The sequence below is a fragment of the Cucurbita moschata genome, unplaced genomic scaffold (genome assembly GCF_002738365.1).
Source record: "Cucurbita moschata cultivar Rifu unplaced genomic scaffold, Cmos_1.0 Cmo_Scf00031, whole genome shotgun sequence".
In the NCBI taxonomy this organism is placed as follows: domain Eukaryota; kingdom Viridiplantae; phylum Streptophyta; class Magnoliopsida; order Cucurbitales; family Cucurbitaceae; genus Cucurbita; species Cucurbita moschata.
Window position 1 is genome coordinate 251,544 of NW_019268547.1, and position 15,712 is coordinate 267,255.

At 36.4% G+C, this 15,712-nt stretch overlaps 3 protein-coding genes and 1 long non-coding RNA gene across 4 annotated transcripts in view; 2 read left to right on the top strand and 2 right to left on the bottom strand.

Annotated features, from left to right (window-relative positions):
* LOC111464939 (ataxin-7-like protein 3) overlaps positions 1 to 3,416 on the top strand; it is a 4,488-nt gene extending 1,072 nt beyond the window's left edge. The window contains exons 2-6 of the mRNA XM_023109227.1: positions 239 to 313; positions 1,938 to 2,249; positions 2,353 to 2,405; positions 2,495 to 2,540; positions 3,135 to 3,416. Of these exons, the coding sequence (XP_022964995.1) occupies positions 272 to 313; positions 1,938 to 2,249; positions 2,353 to 2,405; positions 2,495 to 2,540; positions 3,135 to 3,173 (492 nt within the window). The 5' untranslated portion in view covers positions 239 to 271 and the 3' untranslated portion in view covers positions 3,174 to 3,416. The remainder of the gene's footprint in view (positions 1 to 238; positions 314 to 1,937; positions 2,250 to 2,352; positions 2,406 to 2,494; positions 2,541 to 3,134) is intronic.
* A 774-nt stretch (positions 3,417 to 4,190) lies between these two features.
* LOC111464938 (probable N-acetyltransferase HLS1) lies at positions 4,191 to 6,615 on the bottom strand. Its single transcript, XM_023109226.1, has 3 exons — positions 6,193 to 6,615; positions 5,524 to 6,111; positions 4,191 to 5,437 (listed from the first exon to the last, which is right to left on the bottom strand). The coding sequence occupies exons 1-3, from the start codon at positions 6,373 to 6,375 to the stop codon at positions 5,009 to 5,011; spliced, it is 1,200 nt and encodes a 399-aa protein (XP_022964994.1). The 5' UTR covers positions 6,376 to 6,615; the 3' UTR covers positions 4,191 to 5,008.
* A 4,092-nt stretch (positions 6,616 to 10,707) lies between these two features.
* On the bottom strand, positions 10,708 to 11,805 carry LOC111464835 (RING-H2 finger protein ATL63-like). The gene has a single exon (XM_023109086.1). It carries the CDS (start codon positions 11,608 to 11,610, stop codon positions 10,804 to 10,806), a length of 807 nt encoding a protein of 268 aa, XP_022964854.1. The 5' UTR covers positions 11,611 to 11,805; the 3' UTR covers positions 10,708 to 10,803.
* Positions 11,806 to 14,156: 2,351 nt separating this feature from the next.
* On the top strand, positions 14,157 to 14,718 carry LOC111464837. Its single transcript, XR_002714103.1, has 2 exons — positions 14,157 to 14,360; positions 14,468 to 14,718. It is a non-coding gene; the product is annotated as an uncharacterized LOC111464837 (long non-coding RNA).
* The last annotated feature ends 994 nt before the right edge of the window (positions 14,719 to 15,712 follow it).

The window sequence follows — 15,712 nt, forward strand, 5'->3', positions numbered from 1 at the left end:
TTTTTTTTTTTTTTTTTTTTTTTTGTTATTTTGTTTGATCGTTAGCTGAACAAATTTGTTAATTTCAGAATTTTGTAAATCTTCGCTTTAGTCTTTGATTCAATTTCGGCTATGAATCGAATGATGATCTTTGAAATTGCATTTATTTTCTGTATTTTCTTCCGAAAAACTCTAAGTTGCTTGAAATTGGGCAAGTCATTGTGTTTAATGACATTTGTCCTGGTTATTATATTTCTAGGCCTATATTGAAACTCGTCCTGCTTCTAGATCCATGTCAATGCCTCACGAGGACAGTGCATCTTCACATACTCAGGTAACTTTTCCCTGTATATTTCTTCTTGTTTTCTTAATGAGAAATGAAGTAACAGCTGTAATGGCTTACGTAGAACAAAATTTTAAATTAATTATTGATATGAAATAGGCGTGATATGAGAGAACAATAGCATAACACCATTGATGTACCCCGAAGTATTTTGAACGGCTGCAATCCGTTGGTCCTTGAATCGTTTCCTCATGAGAAAAATAACAGTCTAACTTGCTAAACTTTCGAGCTATTGAATAATCCTAACATAATCAAGCCAACCGGTTATTAACCATGAAGAACCTACCCAACCAGTAAGCTTTCTTTCACAGATTTGCCCCACTTCAGTTTAATAAGACTCAACAAAATTGGAATTTCTAACCGGTTGTTCACCACGAAACTGCATTTTCATTGTCTTTGAGATTATATCTCCACCAGAGTGTCTCTAGATAAATGCCACGGTTTAGTTTGGTGGGTTAGTTTTTCTTTTTCAAATAAAAAGATTGGGATTTCTAATATGTTACTGTTTGTAGTAAATTTTCTTTATTGTCATTGGTATGTTCCAGAAATAGAATTGTAAAAAATATGTAGTGTGTATATATGATATTTCTCCCTGGATTGCTGGGAAGATTGAGGTGCATCTAGCTGGTTCTTTTGAAAGATTTTATTTGTGGTATCCCTAGCCCACCGCTAGCAGTTATTGTTCTCTTTGGGGCTTCCCCTCAAGGTTAGCGGTGGGCTTGGACTGTTACCAGGCGATGTGCCAACGAGGACGCTGGGCCGCCAAGGGAGGTGGATTGTGAGATCCCACATTGGTTGGAGAGGGGAACAAAGCATTACTTATAAGGGTGTGGAAACCTCTCCCTAGTAGACGTGTTTAAAAACCTTGAGAGGAAACTCGAAAGGGAAAGTCCAAAGAGGACAATATTTGCTAGGGATGGGCTTGGGCTGTTACAGTGAGATTGATGGCGATACGTAATAGGCCAAAGCGGACAATATCTGCTAACAGTGGGCTTGAGCTGTTAAATTATTACAATGGTCTGTCAACATAGTGTCTCAGGAGTCTAAAGGTGGTCACTAGCTTTTCCTCTTAAAGAGCTGAGGGGTAGCCCTCGACATGACATGAGACATTAGCTTCAATTTTAATAAAAACTTACACAAATCCTAAATTTATATGACCATGTATTGCACCACACAGCCCAAAGATAGCAATAGGTTAAACTGCCACAACTCATGTATTAGCATTCTTACACGGAAAACCTTTATTTATTTTAAGAATGTGACAAATTAAGATTATTCTTCTAATCAGTTCAGTAGACGAGGCATAAAGGACATTAAACCTTAGATGTACATGGAGACACAAGTCTCTTGATGGTTCAAGGAAGATGTAAGTTTTGAGGCTAAAAGTGAGAGCCTTGTCTCAAGATGAGCTTTTGTAACAATGGTTAGCACCTAAACCAACATGTCTATCCCAATGAATTACTTCAAAGCTCCGTCTAACTTTCATATGTGTGAGAAAAGGCTTAGTCTAAGTATGGGTGATGTGTCAAACATGCTATGAAGATTCAAGAAGTATGGTAGAGGACGCAGAACTAATGGAACTTGTACTTCTGTTCCTTTGTGCTTATATTTGCAGCTTTCATTTAATTTGTTTGGTGATCTCCTGGATTCCGTGATTGCCGATGTTGCATCGGAATGTCATCGAATAGCAAGGTTAGGTCTTGATCGTAACTTAGAAGAGGAAGAAGAAGAACTAAGACTTTCATCACAGGCACGTGAAAGAGTAGCTGATTCTTGCAATAGCAGTGAGGCAAATGGGAAATATGTAGTTGATATTTTTGGACAAACTCATCCTTCTGTCGCGAACGAAATATTTGATTGCATGAATTGTGGTCGATCAATCATGGCTGGGAGATTTGCCCCTCACTTAGAGAAGTGCATGGGAAGGGTAACTCTCTGCTCCTTAATATATGTTTTTCAGACACATTCTGCTTCTATTTTTTGTTAAATCTATTTTCACTTTGTCTCATCAATTGTGTATTCTACTATAGGGTCGAAAGGCTCGTCCCAAAGTAACAAGAAGTAGTACAGCTGCACAGAGCCGGTATTCACGAGGCAATCCTGTTTCATATTCCCCTTACCCTAATTCCACCAGCACGAATCGCTTACCTAATGGAACGTCTAGTCTTGCAGGGGAGGAGTACTCAAATGGTACATCCGAAGACCCATGAACAAGAAAGTAATGTTCTAATTGTTCCAATTTAGGAAAACATATTGTAATCTAAAATGTGCTCGCAAGAATTTAATGATATCTCCTGTCATGTTCAGTTTTATCATACATGACTTCTTTGTATGGGTTATCATTACATAGGAAAGAAAATGTCATGTCTGGAATCTGGATGTATTATGATCTCATTGCTTTCAACTGTTCCAAATTTTGATGTTGAAGATTTTGGACAGAAGTTCGAAAAAATGAAGTTAAATGCAAGTCCAATTTCATATCTTCGACGATCAATCTGGATATTTTGTCGATTTGGGATTCAATCTTTGGTGGCTACCCACTTAGAACATACATAATGTTTTCAATGTTTCAAATATTTCTAAGATGGAGTAGTAGTTAAGGATCATTTAAAAGTAGTTGCTAGCTCCAAATGTTTCAAATATTTCAATTCGCTTCATAAAACTCCCGTCCTTATCATACTAGATCCTCCGAAAGGGGTTACAAAGATTATGAAGACCGTTAAATTCTTGCCGTGTTCATTTCCTGACAGTTCCCAAGATATAGCTCTTTTGCTAGAAATTCTTTTAACAATTTTATGGAAGCAAATTGCAGGAAGGCGGTCCAAATTATTGCCACTCTATGCATCAGTGATCTCCACGTTCCACTTTCATTTGCTCAAAGATTTCAAGTCTGATTGCAGGGACCATCGTGCGGTGCCTGGAAGCTTATGAGACCTGAATGGCTGATTTCTTCTGTGTGCATATTGAACAAGAGTTGTGTTCAGATACGTCTCTCTCATACAAACAATTCTTATTTCTGCAATACAATTGCTTTGAATTTTCGACTGCCAAACTTTTCAATACTTAGGCTAATAACAAAGGAAACGTTTGGTAATTGCTTCTTGCCCTTGCCCATTTGTTTTTGTCTAGTGTAGAATGTGGTTATTACTTTTATAATTTTTAGATACTTTTGATTATGCATCCAACTGTGAATGATTAATTTCTTTAATTCATATAAACCACAAATTAGCCACTAATGAAGTGCAGGTGCTCCACTTAGCTATAATAAAGTAGTTTCTTGAGAAGATTTGGAGGAAAAAGAAGTTTCTACCTCTCTGTCCTTCCCTCTGTCTAGCAGGAATGAACACATCATCAAACACCGAAGGTATCATTATTCTCTTCATTCTAATCATGATTAGGAGCTTTATGAAGTCCTTATAGTTATTGCCACGCATGCTCTTATTTGAAAAGGTTATCATTTGCTCAAATAAAGAAGTGAGAGGTGGATTTCCTTCTCGTTCTGCTTTTGTTTCATTAAGATGTTTAGCTGTCACTTTTTGAGTGGATCTCTGAAAAATTAATCTTTGTTTTGTAAGATACTTCTGGGAGTGTTGGGTTTGTGTGTATTTTTGCCGATCGTATGCATACAAATATACATGATTTATTAATTGAGAAGCATTTTTTCTTGGAGCTTGAAAGTTCATGTTAACATGTAATTGTTTCAAGTATTTATAGTTTTCAACGTTATTTCTAATATTTTTTTTGCATCTTTAACTATCTTAAGCCAAATTATTCTATCATTTTCAGTGGATCTTGACTTTGAAACAAACATATCATGTCTTCCTAAGGTTGTTTGTAATATTGTCATAATTCATTATAAAGAGACTTTTTTTTTCTTTCCATGTGTAAACAAACAAGATGGATGACATTTATATGATCCATAGAAGATTTTCCTTTTAGCTTTTAGAATTCCTTCATGTTATTTATGAACTTCCCATTGAATTGAACCAAGATCCAAATTTTTTGACACATCGTACTTCCAGTTTGAGTTAAGGCCACTTCAAGATGATTAGTTTTTGGTTAAGGGGTTGAACGACTTAGTTTCGTAGTGACTTTAGATACTTTTGTTTATATGAATTGAAGCAGCACAAAAAAACAAGATGAAACTATGCTTCAAAATGTCCTCTTGGTCCCAGTCTGAATAGGATTCTGAGTATGATGTTTTTTTTTTTACTGCGGGAAATAAGGAAAGAGGGTAACAGCCAGGTGGAATAATAAAGAACGGACCACCTTCAGGCTGATGATTAAGTTCTCCCAAAAACGCAGAAGGAGATTGGTATTATATTCTAGAGTTTCAAAGGACACTGCGAAGGTGGCTCCAAATTGGGGAAATCTTTTAAGATTTTTTGTCACTGTTGTGAAAGTTACATCATAAAAGCTCCCACCACTCCAATTGGACATGGATTTTCTGGATATAGACCTATCTGTAGGACATGTTTAAATAACTTTTTGAGTGCTTAAAAAAGGATCATTTAAGTGTTGGAAACGTGTATTTAAGCACTTGAAAAGTTATTCTAAACAGGTCATACACGACATGGAGTTAGAAAATTGTAGTATGGTGGTACGTACGTACAAGATTCGAGTATCATTTATATGTTGGATGGTTGTTTAGTTTGTGATTTATTAATACTGATATGATTTTGGTCTTCATACTTCTCTTGGGTCTACAAAAAGGGCTGGTCTTGTAGTTGGTGGGGTTTTTGTCAACTCGTGAAGGCTATTTCTTGCTTCTTTCTTCAATGCCTTTATGCACCATAAATCTTCAGGGCATGATAGCAATTTCCAATGTGGAATCTCCTCTCTTAGTGAGTCTTCTCCTCCAATCTCTGTTACTATTGCTTTACAGTCCCTTGTTGTGGCCGCCACGTTGTGCACGTAATGGCACAACGTCCTCACCAGCTTCCCCGTCCTTGCCCCCTCTCGGTGAACCCCGTACATAAAGTAGAATCCGAATGGTTCGTAGAAATTTGGTATCGATGGTAACTTTAGGCATGGGAAGATCTTGTCTATCACCTTTGAGCTCTCTGTGTATATCAAGCATGACAATGGTGCCTTCCCAAGCCGCAACTTGAATACCTTGTCGAGAAAATCAATGAAATGAGTAAATAACTTATTGGCTTAGCAATCAAACTTCTTTGGTTAAGTTGTAGTTTAACACTCACCTCTCCACTATTCCATACGCTCAGCATTGCCCAGCTCTTTGGTATTGTCATTTCTGATTTGCTGCCACTTGTTTCAAAATTGGCGTCCTCGGCATCGTCGGTGTCGTCTCTATAGTAAGCAACCCATGTGCCGAGGCTTAGCTTGTGTCTGAGAACTTGATCAATGTCGTGGGGGAAAAACTCGGTAGAGGCCATGAATTTTCGGTAGAGATACTCGGCAACCCCGACTTTAAGACGAGAGATTTGGATATTGGAAGGGAGGTGATATGATCGGTAATGTTTCACTGGGTTCACCAAAATGGCCGGAACTCTAAAGTTAGTGTATCCAAGCTTGTAGATGAATAGTTTCACAGAGGCTTCATTGTCTTTCTCCGTTGCCATATAAGTATAGTCTACATCATTGGCCACGAACCATTCCTCGAGACGCAGGACAAGGCTGCAACCAATCCCTCTACGGCGAAACGACGGTACAACTCGAAGACCTAAAACATAGCCAACCTTGGCCCAGTCTTTCTGTGCTTGATGAACCGTGACTACCTTAATCGAGCCTTGAATCACACCGACCAACTGGTTATCAACTTCGGCCACCTAAAGTAACCAAAAGCTTAAGTTGTAAGTTAGGATGTATATATGTAAACAAGAAGGAAGGGAAGTGGTGAGAGGAAATACCAGCATCTTGTACAAGGGACTGTTTCTGATCCTACAAATGGGGTCTCCCATAGTGTCTGTGAAGAGAAAAACTCTTTCAGATGGGCCTACCTCACATCTTCTCTCTAGATCTTCCACTCTAACTCTATCTGCATATTGTCCATCATAGCTTCTTATTATCAAAATCTCTTCTTCGCATCCCATTTTTCTCTCCCCACTTCTTCGTTGACACAAAAACTGATACAGATATATATATATACACACAACTAGCTCTCTCTAGCCACTAATGTATATATATACTGCAAGTTCCCGGCCTTCTCTTTAGTACAAACTTGAGGGGCTTGAAATATCTTGAGTATGATCATTGTCATTTTATACCCGACGGTTGAGGATAGGAGAGGAGTCCCACCTCGACTAATTAAGAGGATGATTATGAGTTTATAAGTAAGATGAGACATTTTGGAAAAACCAAATGTAAAGTCACGAGAGCTTATACTCAAGATGGACAATATCGTACCATTGTAGAGGTCTGTGATTCCTTAACACCCATTTAGGAGGGGAGGGACACACAGAGAAGGATTTATTGAAGTTTTGCCATTTTTTCTGTAGTTTAATTAGATTGTCTCATGTCATAGACCAAGCTCATTAAGAATATTGATATTCTATGTGTCCCATATTCATTGGTTCATTAATTAACATACAATGTTATTCTTTTTTTATTATTAATGTCGGATAATTTTGATTAAAATCCCTCTGTTAACTGTTAACTGTTAACTGGTGTGGATGTAATGTAAACTATTATATATATAGAGAGAGAGAGAGGTTCTTTTAAGCTATGGTTTTTTGGATCCATCTCTAGTTTGTCGCCACTTGCCGGCGGATGAAGGGAAGAAAAAGGTATATTATCTCTCCCCAACTTGGCCTAAATTTTAGTGCATTGAGCTTTGCCTAAAGCAAAGTGCTTGTGGATTACTTTAATTTATTTGTTTAGCGAAAACCCCTTTTCGTTAATTAGGTAAATATCATTCTTTTAGTGTTTTTGTTCCCTAACTTTGTCTCTTTTGCCTATCAAGTCATGTCTCTTCAGCTCAAACGGATCTTAATAGCTATGTTTTTGTATCTACGTTTGCTGAGTATGATATTAACAAAAGAAACCTACGGTCGGGTATAGGACAAAGTTGAGAATATCGTCCTTACATTCGAAGAAAGTCGAGATAGAATTTAAGCTATTTATAATCGAGGTGGTCCTCTTTGATCACTTTCTCTAGAATGGGTTCGAAAATGAAAGTGAAGCCCCCACTAAAAAGCCATGTCTATACATCTTTCTTTCTCGAATTCTTTGTTATATATAATATGAATGAATGGGAATATGCATATTGATACAATATATATACTCTTTGTATGGCTTTTAAAGCGTGCGCATTTCTTTCCATTTAACCAAATGCGACAAATAAGTTACTATCATAGGCTCCATTATGCTTTATATTATAAGATTTCAAATTATATACCCACAAAAATATAACACTATACGGGTAATTCTTGAATTTATTAAATCGATCTATTGCTTTAGTATTATTAATAGTAATTTTTGTCTCGATTATTTTTTTTATTATTGTAATAAAATGTTCGGAGATTATATTGCAATATTGAAATTTGAATTTTTAGCAATTATACTTTTTGTATATGGAATGTTTTTATTAATATAAGTTTTTTTAAAAAAAATGAATACTATGGTTAGGAATATTTTTAGAAAAAAATTTGTGGGGAGTCTCGTTCATACGAGTTTCTAGAATTTTGTGGGAACAGGAACAAGAAGTCTTCTCTGTCTGTACCCTATTCTGTTCCGTTAACATTTTTAATATAAACATAACTCATTAACAATAATTAAGGTAATATAAAAATCTCTTTTTAATTTGTCGCGTGATGCTAAAACTTTATTGTAGCAAAAAGATGTATTGAAGTGTCTAATTGTTGTACTATGAACCCACCTTACCTGGTTGCCTTTACCCATCTTATCTAAAGGTCAACTAATGAGTTGTAGTGTATCAAAACCAATTGGCCGCCCACCTCTTTGGTAGAATCATTTCCACATAAGAAGATCTTCCTTTTGGCAATCTTAAACTTTTGATCAAACAAGACAAAACCGTCATCTTCAACTATTTTATAACACTGTATATATATATTTCAAGTCTCGACAACAAAAGGTGTTTTTTTTTTTTTTTTCGGGATTTGAAAATAAGGTTACAATCCAACTCTATCCTACCCTACATTTAAAATCATTACGAAATTTTGATATTTGATGTTTGTAATCGATGTTAATGATGCGTTGTGACTTGTGTATATTTGATATTTGAATTTTATGAGATGTTAGTTATTAATGTAACATGTATAGTGGATCAATATGATTTTTTTTAAATAATAAAAAAAATTGACTCAAACACAAAAGTTGAATTGTATTGTGAACTCTATTTGAGTTCCTCAAGTCACTAATCTAACAAACTCAAAATTTTGGATTGGTTCAAAAGATTTCTCTATTCTAATCAACTCTTAATATAAAGATAAGTCTGTAATTAATATTTATTAAACTTTATATTATAATAAATTTGATAGAGACAACCAATTTTTATACTAGATTGATATTGTGACTTTGAGTATAAATTTAAGTAGTTTTGTTTTACCTAAAAGGCGGGAAGAATATTATTCTTCACTTATATACTCATAATCTTCATTTTTCTAAATTAATATGGGATTTTTATTGTACTTCAAACAATTGTCCCCCAAACAAAGTACCACGGAACCTTTCCTTTTTAGGCTCACTAATTTCTTTATTCGAGTCTGAAATATTCTACCCACACGACTAAGTCAAAGACACGACCCTCGTAACAATTGACTAGGACGACATAAATTGTTCATTTGGGCTCAGGCCCAGTAGAATAATAACTCCAATAATATTGGCATTGAATTCTAGCTTATATTATTTATATGGTTATGTAGTAAAAAAATATTTGTTTATTGAAAAAAAAAAAACTCTAATAAGATTCATTCTAAATACTTGTACGATTATTTAATATTTTATTTAATTATTATCTGATTAATTTGGGGGGAAAAACAAATTTGGTCACTATCATTATTTTGCGATAAATTAACTGCTCCATCCAATATTTATCATATTAATTTCCACTGACAATGAAAGTAATAGAATTTATATATTAATTATTTAATTAGAATAAATGGTTGTTTAAAAAAAATAACTAAAAATAAGAAGGGAATCAAAATAGTTATATTTATTTATGTATTTAAAGAAAAAAAAGTGGAGAGATGAGAGATTAAAAGGTAATATAAAACTGGGAATTTCCGAAACTTAGGGGCACGGGGAGTGTGAAATTACGACTTTGGTCATGGATCTTATGGGCCTTATGGGCCTTTCTCTGTAAAGTCAAAAAAGCACATGTGGGTCCCACTACTACCCTCCACTAAGTCAGTTTGACCATGCCCTAAACACGACACGCTGGAAACATTGACCACAAAACATGCAACTTTTGTTTTAATTTATTATTTTTAGTACATTTTCTCTCTCCTCACATTCCAAAATTTTGTTATGTATTAACAACATACCATTTGTTTGACTTTACTAGCGATTTGTCCCCAAATATGAGTTGAAGTCAAACTTTTTCAAACCAAACAAATAATGATAATTGATCTAACTTGTAGACAACGGAGGAAATGGATTTAAAATCGGAGAAGGGGACTGTGAATTCTCTGACAGAAAAGTAGAAATGTGTAGCGAGACTATACTACCAAAATGATTGCATTAAGTCATCAGTGATTTATAATGATAATTGATTTAATTAGCTCGAAAACAGGGAACACAGATTTAAAATTGAGGAAGGAGACTGTAAACACTGATAAATAAGTAGAAATTCGTAGCAGAGATTATACTACCAAAATAATTATATTGAGTCAACAGTAGTTTATGATGATAATTGATCTAATTCTTTCGAAAACGAGAAAAACAAATTTGAAAACTGAGGAAAGAGACTGTTAACTCTGACAAATAAGTGGAAATTCGTAGCAAAGACTATACTACCAAAATAATTATAATAAGTCAACAATAGTTTAAGTTCGAGCATAATCGATTGATAAGAGCTTCAACCAATTAAGTGAGAGATGATATCATAATTGGTTAGTTGACAAGAGGCTCAAGAAAAGTGAGGGAAAACATCATGATCATGCTGGTCAAGAATTTCAAACCATTTTACCTTACTTTCAATTCACCTTGATTATTCATTTAAGGCCATTTTAAATATATTTGATTTTTTAATTGTTATTAAGATTATATTCAAAATTAACTTGAATAAAGATTTGAAGATACAATTTATTACATCTGAAAAGTTGAAAACTATAGAACTACTTCTGAATTCATCCTTTTTTTTTTTATGAAGACTTAAAAGGTTCTGTTATACTTTCCTACAATAAGATAACTAACAAAAAAAAAATTTAAAATTATGATTTGAAGAGAGAACAGTGGAATTACTAATACTAAGGAAGCAGAGGAAGTTTAATTTAATGAAATTGTATATCAAAAAGTGGATCAAAATTCTGTACACATGGCGGATCCAATGCTTCCATTATTCAAACATCCAATTCGTCGCCATCGGAGGAGGGGAAAATCCTCCCGTCCGATCTGTTTCTGCTCAACATTCGTTTCAAAGACGCTCCAAGCGACATCAATGGCTGATCAGTCGAAGAACTCGACGAAGATAAAGAAGACGAAGAAGAAGAAGAAGAAGAAGAAGAAGAAGAAGAAGAAGAAGAAGAAGAAGAATGAAACTGACCGTTTTGCCCCTCGTTTCTCTGAATCTCACAATTGCGCCGCTCCTCCGTTACAATCTCTCCTCCGATTTCCCTCTCGCCACTCAACCGGCCGGATTCTACCGCATCGGAACAATCCGCGGCGTCGCCAAGCACCGGCGCTCTACAAACAGGACAACTCGCGTGAGAATTCAGCCACATATCGATACACTCAAGGTGAAATCCATGGCTACATTTCGGCAATCTTCGTCCAAGCTCTCGTTCCTCAAATTCACTGAGGCAAATCACGCACTCCATCACCGCCGCGCACTTCTTCTCCTCGGATTCGTAAACGAACAGAGGAATCGCAGAGATTACAGACGGATCGAGGCCTTTCGACGGAGCGGCGCCTGAATCGAATGGAACCGAATCAAAACGCGAGAGGCGAGGCGGACCGAGGACGTAGGAGACAGTGACAGAAGTCCGGCGGTGGCGAGGCTGAGGGAAGAAGCAATTGGCGTAGGCGTGGAGGAGAAGGACGAAGAGGACGACGAGGAGAAGAGAAATGAGAGCGGCGAGCATGATGTTGCTGTTGTAGGAGAATATGCTCTGAGCGAAACCGATCAGCGAAGTGGAATTGAACGCCATTGTAGGTGGCCGGAAAAGGTAGAGAAAGTTGCAGAGAAGCGGTGGGTGCCGTTCCCGGCGGAAGGAAGTAGTAGAAGAAGAAGAAGAAGAAGAGTGAGAGTGTTAGTTATTTATGGCAACGAATCTTTTCTCCGTGAACCCAGACGGGGTCTCCGTTTTTCGGATTAAATCGCGGGTAACGTAACATTTACTTGAATGCCCTCAATTTCATAATTATTATTATTATTTTTATTTTATATATTAAAATATACTCCATTTTCTCTATTTAACTCGAGCTCGTTGATTAAAAATTTAAATTTTAATATTACAACGTAGTCTTTTTAGTTTAAATATTACAATTAAAGTATCAAAATTAACTCATTTATTTTTTTAGTATACCCATATATATTAAGCGAGACAAGGCAAAGAATTGGGTGGAGGCGGAGAATATAATCCCGTCCCCGATCCTATTTATCTAACGGGAAAAAAATGTTCTTCCCTCCCTATTCTCCGTTTAAACAGGAATGCCCTCCTTATTATGGCGGGTCTCCAGTGGTAAGATGGACATTTCTAATAGGAAATTCCATTATTTTAATTTTGTATCTAAAAAGGAGAGATATCTGTTTAATCTGGTGGGTACTGTCCTAAACTGAATGGAGAATCTTTGTTTTCTTCCCTACTCCCTGCTCCATTTCCCGTTTAAACCGGGAACAAGGGAGAGAATGAAAAGAGATTTCTCCCGTTAGCTAAATTGAGCAAAAGACAAGATTATATTCTGCCAAAATCTCGACCCCAGCAGTATTATTGTAGAGTTACATTTCATTTATTTACATTGAAGGGCGTGTAATTTAATAATGTGGAGGCATTAATTACATTTATGAATAGAGTCAATATTTTAACATTATTAGATGAATAATTGACATTATAGACACTAATTTTTCTACCATTGCGTGTTCTACTCATCCATCTCTCTCCTCGAACTCCATAAACAAAACTGGCTCAAATGGAGGACTCGTGAAGGCGACGGCAACCCGGTGGCCGGTGGCGGCGGCGGCGGTGGGTCTCAACCTTTTTTTATTGTTAAATTCACCTTGAATTTGGATTTGGGTTCTAAATTTTGGTTGTTTCCGGTCATGGGTACCATGTGATTCAACCTTTTTTTTGGTAACTAGTTATTGTAGCGGTGTGTTTTGAATCATTGAGCTTGACTCTAAATGCATAGATGTGCCTTTTTTTTTTCAACGTTAATCGGTAGCTATCGAACAATAACCGGGAAAATAGTCTCAAACCGACTCAAATCATCCAGAACTATTATGAAGTAACCAATTTGAACATATTTCAACTGGTTAACCTCTACGAGTCAAAATTGTTTGACTTCTTTGAGTCAGTATGACTTCAGTTGACTTGATTTAACCATTTTGAATTGTCTCGTAATCGTTTTTTTATGTAATTAAGATAAAAAAAATGTCAATGTCGTTACTATCTAGAATAATCAATAATATTTAACATTGTTTAAGCTCGATTTTCTAAGTGAAAGGAATATCATAGGAGAACCTAAATTATGGTTGAGCTAAACCTAAGAACGGTTAGCTATAATGAACTTAGGAGCATCAAGTAGAGTTGAAAACGGTAAGTGAGCTTACTGTTGAAGAACTTACTGGCTAAGTTGGACGAAATTAATTGATGCATGAATAACACTTGTTCTATGGTCCCATTTACGTGATATTATTTATGTTGTAGCTGTTATGCTAGATAAGCACAACTAAACCTTTCTCATGAAGTTGTCCGACCTGAGCCATAAGCAACATTTCTTTAGAAATCTTTGTACGGTTGCTTTTCTTGCTATGACATTACCACTCGAAGTGTCATAGTTTACGACAATTGGAGCACTCAACAATAGATTTGTCAAAATTGTCCTTCATCGTCCTCGATCCCATCCTCTATAGCTGACATGATCTCGTCCTCAATTAGATGTTTCTCCATAAGTCGCTTTCAAACCATATTCCTCTTTTGTGTCAGTCATCCTTTGTTCATGCACTGATAAACGACTACTAGTGTCTTGAGCCATAGAACGCAATATCTTTTCCACTACTTCGATATCACTTTTGTTTTCATCGTTAGCCTTCATCTTGTTCTTAATTGTAAGTAGACGAGCTAAATAGTCATTCACAGTCACTCTTGTTCTCATATATCCTTAAATATGTCTTTCTTGAGAACTATTTTAGGAATGAAACGATCCAATGGTTGAAAAAGATGATTCTTCGCTTTCATGTCCTCGAGCTTCTGCTCATCAAGTTGGCGTTGTTGTGTCGCTTTCTACTCATCAATTGACGTTGTTGCATATCTGTCAATATCGTTTTGCACTCTTTCGTGATATGAACCAAAACGTTTTAATCATGTAATATGAACCAAAACGTTTCAATCATGTAATATGAACGTTAAAGAAGATGATTACCCTGAGATAAACTTCTACCGTAAAAAAGAATCAAGTTTCATCGAGTTCACATTATTTCATGAAATGGGCCTTGGGATTCTAATTTATTGTATGGTGGAGTAGACCATGGGGATTCAATCCGACCCTTAATGGGCCGGATTCTACAATCTGTTTGCTATTTTCGGCCCAATTAGATCTAGGGTTTGCCTATAAATACTGCATCATCTCACGCACAGCTTCTTGATTCTACTGTCTCCTTCCGCCGTTCGTCTGCTTGGGGACGAGCATTTGACAGGGAGCACTCAACCTTTTTCGCGGCGTCGCCATGAGAGCTAAGGTAATTGATGTCAAGTTTCATCAATAGATTCTACTTGTTGTCAGCCTGAACATCATTTTCGCTTTGCTTTATCGGCTCTGACGTTTTCATCTTTCGCTTTCTGGCAGTGGAAGAAGAAGAGAATGAGGAGGTTGAAGAGGAAGCGCCGAAAGATGAGGCAGAGATCGAAGTAGTGGCCGTTATCTGAGGGATGTTTTCCGACCTATGGTTTTGGTTACTGCTTAGATTGCTTTATGTTATTCTAGTTTTGATTGCGTAACCGCTTTGAATTTTTTTTTATGATCGATACATTTAGTTGTCTTTAATCGAGAACTTGTTTTCCAGCTTAACTGTTTTAATTGAGTGATTTGATATGCTATTTATGTTAGGAATCACGACTCTCCACCATGGTATGATATTGTTCACTTTGAGCATAAGCTCTCATGGTTTTGCTTTGGACTTCCCCAACAGGCTTCATACCAATGGAGATAGTATTCTCTTTTCACTTATAAACCCATGATCTTCCACTAAATTAACCAACGTGGGACACTCCCAATCCCAATAATCCTCAACAATCCTCCCCACCCATGATCTTCCACTAAATTAACCTGTGTGGTACACTCCCAATCTCAATAATCCTCAACAATCCTCCCCTCGAACAAAGCACACTATAAGCCTCCCCTGAGGCTTATGGAGCTCTCGAATAGCCTCCCCTTAATTGAGGCTCGACTCCTTTCTCTGGAGCCCTCGAACAAAGTACACCATTTGTTCGACACTTTAGTCACTTTGGACTACACCTTCGAGGCTCGCCTTTCTTTGTTCGATATTTGAGGATTCTATTGGCATGGTTAGGTTTAGGGCATGGCTTTGATACCATGTTAGGAATCATGACTCTCCACAATGATATGATATTGTCCACTCTGAGCATAAGCTCTCATGGCTTTGCTTTGGGCTTCCCCATTCCTCACTTATAAAACTCATGATCTTCCACTAAATTAACTAATGTGGGACACTCCCAATCCCAATAATCCTCAACTAATTTTCCTGTTTTAATCATGGCAATGTGAAAGCATTAACTCATTGATTTCTTCAACAATATGCATTTCGAGTGATTTATCCGTCTTTGATTTTGCTGAAATATCAAGTTGATCTTAACTTGCTTTGCTTGTCTTCGAGAAACTTAATCTTTGGTCAACTATATATTGTTGGGAGTCAGTCTAGAAATTGTTCTCTTGAGCCCTTATGACGATATTGGTATGAGTTCAGAATTCCAAAGCTCACTAAGAGGAAATGCAGGCATTAGGATACCTGCATTTGTGAGTTAGTAGAAACCCAATACCACATGATAGATAAGAGACTCTGTTCTATTGAAA